Here is a 9,992-nt window from a genome sequence, read left to right as displayed (position 1 = left end):
CACTGTTAGTACTTGTATTTGTAGTAGTAGTATATCCACTGTTAGTACTTGTATTTGTAGTACTAGTATATCCACTGTTAGTACTTGTATTTGTAGTAGTAGTACATCCACTATTAATACTTGTATTTGTAGTAGTAGTACATCCATTGTTAATACTTGTATTTGTAGTAGTAGTACATCCACTGTTAATACTTGTATTTGTAGTAGTAGTACATCCATTGTTAATACTTGTATTTGTAGTACTAGTACATCCACTGTTAATACTTGTATTTGTAGTAGTAGTACATCCATTGTTAATACTTGTATTTGTAGTATTAGTACAGCCACTGTTAATACTTGTATTTATAGTAGTAGTACATCCACTGTTAGTACTTGTATTTGTAGTAGTAGTATATCCACTGTTAGTACTTGTATTTGTAGTAGTAGTATATCCACTGTTAGTACTTGTATTTGTAGTACTAGTATATCCACTGTTAGTACTTGTATTTGTAGTAGTAGTACATCCACTATTAATACTTGTATTTGTAGTAGTAGTACATCCATTGTTAATACTTGTATTTGTAGTAGTAGTACATCCACTGTTAATACTTGTATTTGTAGTAGTAGTACATCCATTGTTAATACTTGTATTTGTAGTACTAGTACATCCACTGTTAATACTTGTATTTGTAGTAGTAGTACATCCATTGTTAATACTTGTATTTGTAGTACTAGTACATCCACTGTTAATACTTGTATTTGTAGTAGTAGTACATCCATTGTTAATACTTGTATTTGTAGTAGTAGTACATCCACTGTTAATACTTGTATTTGTAGTAGTAGTAGTACATCCACTGTTAGTACTTGTATTTGTAGTAGTAGTACATCCACTGTTAGTACTTGTATTTGTAGTAGTAGTATTAACAGTCATCGACCTTTGTTGTGGTTTCTAGTATTTATACTAACACCAGCTGATCTACTTTTGACAGTTCTAGTTCTGTAATCTGCGCATCCACTGCATCCATGCGTCTCCCCCTACTTCCCCCCTTCTCCCCCAGTCTCTCACTCTTTTTCTCCTCCTTTACCCTCTCTCTTTCACCCCAACTGGTCCCGGCAGACGTCCATCCTCCAGGAGTCAGGGTCTGCTCCAGATTTCTTCCTGTTAAAGGAAGTTTTTCTTCACCACTGTCTCCAGTCACAAGTGTTTGCTCCTGGAGGGTTCTGTTGGGTTTCGGTAAATTGGCTTAGAGTCTGGTTTTGACCAACTTGATATGTAAACTGTCATGAGATAACTTTTGCTATGATTTGGCACTATATAAATAAAATTTGATTTGATTGATTGATGTTAGGGAGTCTCAATTATGCACAAGTCAAAGTACAGCCCATGGCAGCATACCACACCAGCGTTATACAGGGTGTCCCATAAGTCTCCATACATAGGAAAAATAAACGTTTCTTGACATAAACCATTTTAATTTATATAATATGCTCTATATGACTGCCATTTTGTCGGGAACACATTTCAATGCATGTCCTCCACTGCTGAAGAACTATAAAGAAGAAATATAAAGAAATACATGTTAGAACAATATATGTATGGAATGTATTATGTCTCCTATGTATGGAGACTTATGGGACACCCTGTAGTTCTATAAATGATCAGTGATCAATATTCAGATGGCTTTCAATACCTGAAGGAAAAAAAGTGGACCCAGGTTGGAGAAGTCATCAGTGACCCTGTGTTTGTATGCTTAATTGTGGCTTTAAACTATTCTACAGGGTGGGGAAGCAAAATTTACAATGAACATTTAGTTGTTTTTTCTCAGCAGGCACTACGTCAATTGTTTTGAAACCAAACATATATTGATGTCATAACCATACCTAACACTATTATCCATACCTTTTCAGAAACTTTTGCCCATATGAGTAATCAGGAAAGCAAACGTCAAAGAGTGTGTGATTTGCTGAATGCACTCGTCACACCAAAGGAGATTTCAAAAATAGTTGGAGTGTCCATAAAGACTGTTTATAATGGAAAGAAGAGAATGACTATGAGCAAAACTGTAACGAGAAAGTCTGGAAGATACTATTAAAGAAGAATGGGAGAAGTTGTCACCCAAATATTTGAGGAACACTTGCGCAAGTTTCAGGAAGCGTGTGAAGGCAGTTATTGAGAAAGAAGGAGGACACATAGAATAAAAACATTTTCTATTCTGTAAATTTTCTTGTGGCAAATAAATTCTCATGACTTTCAATAAACTAATTGGTCATACACTGTCTTTCAATCCCTGCGTCAAAATATTGTAAATTTTGCTTCCCCACGCTGTATATTGTCAGAATTCAACTTGTCAACTCGACAAACTTGCCAAATTGTTCACAAACATGATGTAGAACAAACCCATTCAGTCACAACAACACAAGAGTCGTTTATCTTCTTCTTTATGCAGATTAGATGCTGCATTGTATGTTTTTATTACTAGTCTTAGCTGAAATAATAATAATAAAAAATAAACATTTCAGCATTATTCTGAAATTTCACATAATTAAAATATGGTAAAAATTGAATGTCTACAGAATGCTAAAACAACCTATTTAGACTTGTGAAAATGGGACTTCTGACTTAATTCTCTAGCTTTTCTGCACGTCTACAAATGTTAACAACAAGGTTCCTGCTCTCCCCAAAGTCTATTTTGTCTATGAGGTAATGGATGGTGTCATGTTTCAACCACTTGGTGCATAAGTACATAAGTAAAGTAAAAATGCATATGATGTCACATTTGGCTCCCAAATATTTGTAATTTCACAAATAGAGTGCCTACGTACACGGTGAGAAACTTTCCACATGCAGATAAACACGAAAAACAGCCAAAAGAGAAGAAATCAAACTGTTTCTTACTGAAGGAGGATTTTACATTTGAGTTTTTTTTATTTAACTGCAATAAAAGAGAAAGGCAATAATGAAAAAAAAAAAAAAAAAAAATCTTTATTTGTTTACCATAGATCAAGAGAATACCCAAAGGTATAAAAATGAAGGTGATGTCAAGGTCTTTTACAAATGTCATAAATCAATGTCTTAAATTATTGCAACCACAATCCAAAACACAAACAACCGGCCTGAACCAAAAGCTCTCAGCAAAATTAAAGTGTCTTTTTGAACGGCAGAGGGGATGAAATGTTACGTGTGTTCATGTCAAAACCGAAAACATGTCCATCACTTAACGAAGACTCGAGAAATATATTTGGCATTTAAAACTCTACGCTATATGAACAATAAATGTAGCTTTAACGGTGATGTAAAACTTTGAAATACTGTATTTTATATGTATGGCGTTACTTGTGCTAAAACCGATTTATCATCTAATCACTTATTCCACTAAAGTTGACGATAAAATAATCATGAACTAAAATTTCAACCTCGTGGGAGAATCTCATTTCTCTGCTCAAAGTCAACTGAGCAACGTATAAAATATGCATCGAAAACAAACAAAAAAAAAAAAACAGACATAGATCATTTGACAGTTTAAAACAATGTGTCAATTATTACTATGCATTAAAAGGTACTTTTGATGACTCTGTCTGATGCTAATGTTTACTACGACAGAGATGTTTCACTGTGTTTCTGCAAAAGGAGTGCATCAAAAACAAAACAGTACAAAGTGTTTTTTACAATTCAAAACTCATGCATTCAATGTGCCAATTAAATAAAATACAATTACAACAGCAATGTGCCTCGTTTATAAGATCCAAATATTTTTTTTTATAAGGACAGAACATAGAATTAAAGTAAAATTCCAATTACTTTTCATACGTACCCGTACATACGTTTGGTGATTAAGGCACGGGTATTTCTAATCATTCAATAGCTGAAGACAAATTTGTGTACAACATTGTCGAGAAAACCAGCTGGATTTTAGTGCAGTGATATGAGTGCTGACATTTTAGTTTTTAATGTGTGAGGACTCGGAGCTCATGGATACCATGTATAACTGGGCAGAAGAGACAGAATGAAGCAGTGAGAGAAAGATGCAGATCCAGATCCAGATCTGTGGTGCTGCTACAAAAGTTACCTGGATGTTTGGAGACTACAGCATCTTCGAATGCAGCAGCACGCTGATTTAAGTGCAAACCTATTTTGTGATGAAAAAGGCCAAAAAAAAAAAAAAATCAAAACTAAGTAACATGCTTGCACATGCATCACAAGCATGACAGCAGAAGGAAATATGTATTCTTTAGTATCAGCTACAACAGTCCAGCAGTAATAACATATTTGCATAAAGGTTCAGTTTGTAAGATTCGAATGTGAAGTTTGTGTTGGAGTCTGTGTCCATTTCTAAAATAAATTGTCTATGCGCATTTTGGTCATTGGATTTTTATTTTCAGAAACAGGTGATTCATTAAAAAAAAAAAAAAAAATAGAAATCCAAGGTGGTTTTTTTTTTTTGTTTAATCAGGATCATAAACGCATAAAGAGGATTTTAAAAACAGATTGAATTTCATTTTTCTGCAGAAAAACTTCTTTACATATTTACTGTCAAACCAGATGTGTTTTTCTGTGTAGTTTTTGAATAATCCCTTCCCTTCCAGAGAACAAAAGTAATTATATTCCTGTTATTTTGGAAACAATCACAACTGTTCTCGGTTTTCTGGTTTTTAGTCCTGGTCTACAAAACAGAAAATGAACATCAAGTCTGTTTTTACAATCTCTTTTCCACTATGAATAAGAACAAAACCTTGTAATCATTCATTCATCTTCTGAATGGAGCTGGAGCCTATCCCAGCTTCCTATGGGCGAAGGCGTGGTAGACCCTGGATGAGTAAAACCTTGTATTTTAAAGGAAAATCTAATATTTTTGGATTTTAAAAGCTGTTTCTGAAATGCAAAATCAATAACCAGAACATGAACAGACCATAACAAATACCTCTGTTCCAATCATAACCGTGTGTTGACTGACTACTGTGTCCACAAAAACCCTTTTTTCCTGAGTTCTTCAATGCGTCGCTTCTGCTCCTCTATAGCCACAATGAACAGCTCTGGCTACTGTTAGAATGACGTTGGCTGATGTCAACAAATGACCATCTTCCAGCACAACACAGACTCTAACACAAACTTTACATAAGCGCATCAGCATGCATAAATCTTACATATTACATTTTTAAGAAAGGCTCTAATGTGAATTTCAGAGTTGAGGCACATGCATCTCTGCACACTTTTCCCAGTGAAAGTCATTACTTTATATGTCCATAAATATTTCCATTCGGGGCTACAGCATCTCCACGTAGTTTTCAGGGATCAGGCCCCTCTTTCCCTCCAGCTCCCCCTCCAGCCAGCCCGGCTCCCTTGAATGGGTCACTGCAGATGAGGACACCAAAGCGTCACCGCGGGAACGGCACCACGGGGAGAGTGAAGGTGGGGGGACGGACAGAGGACAAAGAAAACTCTGGTGAGTATCAGCGTGTGTCAGAGTCAACAGAGCAGAGGTCTGAGGAGGATACAACCCTCTATCCTACGACTCATTTGATCTGTACTGTACATACAGTCTGTTTTTAGATCTGGAATTTCACCACGCTCTGAATCTCAGCAGCCTGCGGCAAAATGGAGCCTTCATATACGGTCGACAGATGTGTCACTCAAAGCGCAGAATACTTTTCTGACATGCCTTTTACTGAATTTTCCTCTAGATTCTTCATTTGTCAACAAAGTAAGCCAATTTTAAAACAGTGAGTGCATCGGCAGCATCAAGTGCACGGATGAATCACAGACGACTGTCAGATGGAACTTCTACAGCTTAATTTAAGTTACAAATGTATTGAATTAATATGATTATTATCATTATTTAATTTTTTTAACTATAAAGTCTCTCTTCCTGCTTCAGTATATATCAGATGGATTTATCTGACAAAAGCCAAAAGTCCAAAGCACTTTTGTCTGTTGCTTAGTTCATTTTGAAAACTGAAGAAAAGAAAAAAAAATATTATCATCATACACATAAGATAAAGACAACATATTAAACCTTTTCTGAATAAAAAGGAAAAGCTTTCCACTTTTTACACAGACAGTAAAAGCACACCAAGCTATACTGCATTTTTCCTTTACACACATTGTATATACAATTGCTGTTGCAAAAATACATCTATTCAGACCTCCTGACCTTTTGCACATTTGTTAAGCCCAAAGTGTAGACTAAAATCATAAACACATGCATAAATAACTGAAAAGTGTGAAGAAATATCTAAAGTGGCCAAGGGTCATGAAGATACTGTAGATGTTTGGTTAATGAGAAGCTCATCACGTAGTATTTATGTAACGACACCAAGTTATATGAAGCCAAGTGTTGAAAGACAGATAGAAAGTTAAGTGCAAGCAAAACTTTGTGTGAAAGTAACTGGAGATTTTAAATGAAATCCAAAAGAAACACATAGACTCCCACTAAACAAAAAGGTTTGGCTCCAGATGAAATATCTGATTAAGAAACCAGGCACTACAATCTAATTAAATTTAGTTCATGAAGATGTGATATTCAATTCATTTTGTTTATTATTATTTCAGTTGAGATGATTCATGAGTTGGAAAATCCACCTATTAAATTGAATTTTGCCATTATGTGTGTTTATCTGACAGAACTCTCTCAAACACCATTGGAACACTGAAGGTATATACCGTAGAGACACACAAATCCCACTTCTTCAACTCCAACACTGAATCCTGGGCTTAAGGTAAAGACCAATACTAAGTAATGATCCGATGATGTTAAATTGATAAAACAGTATGAGACTAGCATCATTATTTTAGGTGAATTAGGTTTGACTTACACTGCTTTCCTTGGAAAAAAAGAGCCCACATAAACAACAATTTTGCATATTTATATATCACATTATTTATCAGAGTTATGAATCAGACAGTATGAAATACGTGCAATGCGCTGACCCTTTGTTATTAGTGTCAGAACTGTATTTTTGTGAGGATTTAGTTTGTACAGGGCAATTTAAAGAGTTACATATTTTAATTATTGGCTATTATTCTAAGTTGGAAGTTATTGTTTTCAGTATGTAGATGAGGGCATTGCGTGGGAGGTGCATCTTGCATATTATTTGTGATTATTTAGATATTTTGGTTCTATTTCAGAGGCGTGGCAGATAAATGTCTGCTGTGTTGCTGTTGCTGCTCTGTCACTGTTGCCCATGACCCTGATGAAGTTCATCAGTAATGTAGTGTAAAACCCAAACATAACCCACAGTATCATACTTGTGGGAGTGGGTTTGTGGACTGTTCATTTGAGTTTGAGTTTTCACACAGAACAAATGAGCTTCCTCTCACTTTTTCTTTCCTCGTCGTGGATGCACCTGCTAAAGCTATGCTAAGCTAGCATCTTGGACAATGTAATGGTTCTTAATTGAAGTCACCAAGTAGAAAACAGAAGGACGACATTTGTAAATTACAGGCATTGATACGGAAAACAGCTTTTTGTGTTTGATCATTAGATTTTGTCAATTAAACTAAATTAAATCATGTTCTGTGAGTGTTAGCATTTAGCAGTAACGTTTAGCTAATGTTAAATGCTATGTTCCGGACTTGGGGTCAGCCCCTTTGTTCCCCAGTACTTATGTTTACAGATATAAATCTAGCATGTGTTTGTTTTATAGGATATAAGCAAAGACCTAGGCCTAAGAACATAATCTGCTGTTAATATACATTTGTAGTTGCTCAAAAATTATACTGTTGAACCTAATCAACTTGGAACTTTTCTCCCACTGACTTGGTAAAACAGATAACTTCATCAAGCATGTCATTTCAGTATTTGTAATGTAAGTTATTAATGATAACTACAGTGGATCTGTCCATCATGGGGAAAAAAAAACGTATTAAATAAAGAGATACTCTGGAGTCCATATTGGCAGGTGAGGAGCAGTCAGACTGTTCGATCAAAGACTGACACCACAGGCGTCAAAGCCTTTTAATAGAACACCACAGAGACATGGACCACCAGACGACTTAATAGATGGTCCAAGTAAAACAAAAAATACTTGAATGAGTCCTGGAAAAAATGACATAGTATGTTTTGAGAAGGTTAATGTAAAAGGGGTTTTTGGAGCCTCATGCCAACTGTAGTCAGTGGTATTACACTTTAAGATGCTTCCAGACTGTCTTCATTTTGGAGCCAAAGTTCTTGCCTCCTGCACAGTGTACACTCATACCATGTATTTGGAGATATAAAAACAACAGTTTGGATTCTACTCAGTATATTACAGCGTGTGAGTTTTATAGAGCCACCTTCTGATGACACTATGCAGCCTAATTTATTTACCCCAAACCTGTTAATGAAATGCACATGCCCTGCAGTGTCTTTCAAACTAACACCCACAATACCCAGATCCAGCTATCTGAATCAGATCAGATCTTAATTTGTAGCGTTTATTTAGTCTGTGTTAACTTGTAGAGTTAAGTACAATATATTGTTTTGCTATTGCGGATGAAATAATTATTATAGACAGAGAAGAATTAAGAGTAATTCTGCCGGTTCAGCTTCTGAACTGTGATGTGCACTAAGTTTGATTTACACAGATTTGTTAGATCTGTGAGAAAATGTAGACTAGTGTTCACTTCATCAAAAAGCAGACTTGCTTTGTGTTGTTTCTAGTTATAGTTAAAATATGGTAGTGATACTGTCCAAAACAATGCAAAAATGCACAGTTTTTTGTTGTCACGTAACAACAGGCTATCACACACAGTCCAAGTCCTCTAGAAACAAAAGAAGGGAGAAAACCTGTTACAGTTTGGTTGTACATTTAGGAACACAGGATAAAAATTGTGATTGAGGTCATGAATTGTCATTCTACCTCAAAAGACTATCCTACCACCTCTCGGCCTGCCTTAATTGTGACATGATTAAGGAAGGATTTCTGTCATCTATATTTGCAGTAATAACCAATGTATTATGGGATCTTATCAAAGAAGTCACTGCATGTCTTCCTGTAAAGACTATAGTGGCTTGACAGAGAAAAAGGAAGTACAAAATCTTCATTTCCTCTGAGAGTGATTAAAGCTCAGTCAAGCCTCTTCTCAGACACACTGAAGAGCAAATCTGTGTGTCCCGTTTCCCTCCTCCCCATTCTCCCCTCTCTTCGTCTCATCTCTCTCTTCGATTGAAGATCAGATTGGGTGTTCGGTTTTCCTCCAAATCCAATATGCCAGGGCTGGTTCTGAGTGAGCGACTGGTGAACGCGATAACACTTACCGGCGTTGAATATTGCGCCGACCTGGAAGGAAAGCTCAGAGTCGTGCTCAGCCTCACATGGGTACACCGCCATGGCTTTCCTGCTGGTGACACTGAAAAATGAAGGCAATCAGTGAGCTGGCGGAGCTTTGGGGAGGATTACCGCACAGTTCAATCTGGGCCCGGGGCCTGCTTGTTCATTCACTCACTAGCCTGAAACAGCAGAAATGGGCCAGGCTGGAAAATAAGCAAAAGTACTAAGAGCCAGGCCACTACACACTCTGGTCCTGCCCTATCTCCAGTCTAGACGTACAAGTGAGCAAGTCAAAACACACCCACATCCACCTGCGTGTGTGTGCAAACACAATGAAATGCAGCACTGTTTGTATCAGGTTTTGTGCAGCTGAAAAAGCAGCCACACATCAGGTCCTCACAGCAGACAACCGGCCATGGTGAGATAATTAAAAAGAAGCGGGGGGATTCTAAAGTAGGTTTGCACACAAACAGAGGCAAAAAAAGAGAAACCTCGCTCCGCAGCGCTTCAGCTTTTAAATTCACATTTGTGAGTTTAGAAGGTGCATTTTAAATCAGTTTGATGTAAAAGAGCTCAGTCAAAGAAACCATATTCATTGCTGTGCAAAGGTGACTAAAAAGCCATATTTATGCCATTCCGTTTCCAACAACATAAAAACTCTCTCCACAGAAAGGTTGTTTTGCCCGCCATTGCAAACTGTTATCTCGAATGCCAGCAACATTACCATGTAGAAATTGTGCCTTCAACACACGATGCCCTGATAAATA

General features: G+C 36.6%; 1 protein-coding gene across 1 annotated transcript in view; it reads right to left on the bottom strand.

The window, feature by feature from the left end:
- Positions 1–2,880: 2,880 nt before the first annotated feature.
- The window catches only part of arhgap10 (Rho GTPase activating protein 10), a 73,535-nt gene continuing 66,423 nt past the window's right edge, over positions 2,881–9,992 (bottom strand). The window contains 2 exon segments of the mRNA XM_030145081.1: positions 2,881–5,329; positions 9,213–9,304. Of these exon segments, the coding sequence (XP_030000941.1) occupies positions 5,241–5,329; positions 9,213–9,304 (181 nt within the window). The 3' untranslated portion in view covers positions 2,881–5,240.

Source organism: Sphaeramia orbicularis, chromosome 1 (genome assembly GCF_902148855.1).
Source record: "Sphaeramia orbicularis chromosome 1, fSphaOr1.1, whole genome shotgun sequence".
NCBI lineage: Eukaryota > Metazoa > Chordata > Actinopteri > Kurtiformes > Apogonidae > Sphaeramia > Sphaeramia orbicularis.
This window is presented reverse-complemented; position numbering and strand designations above follow the sequence as displayed.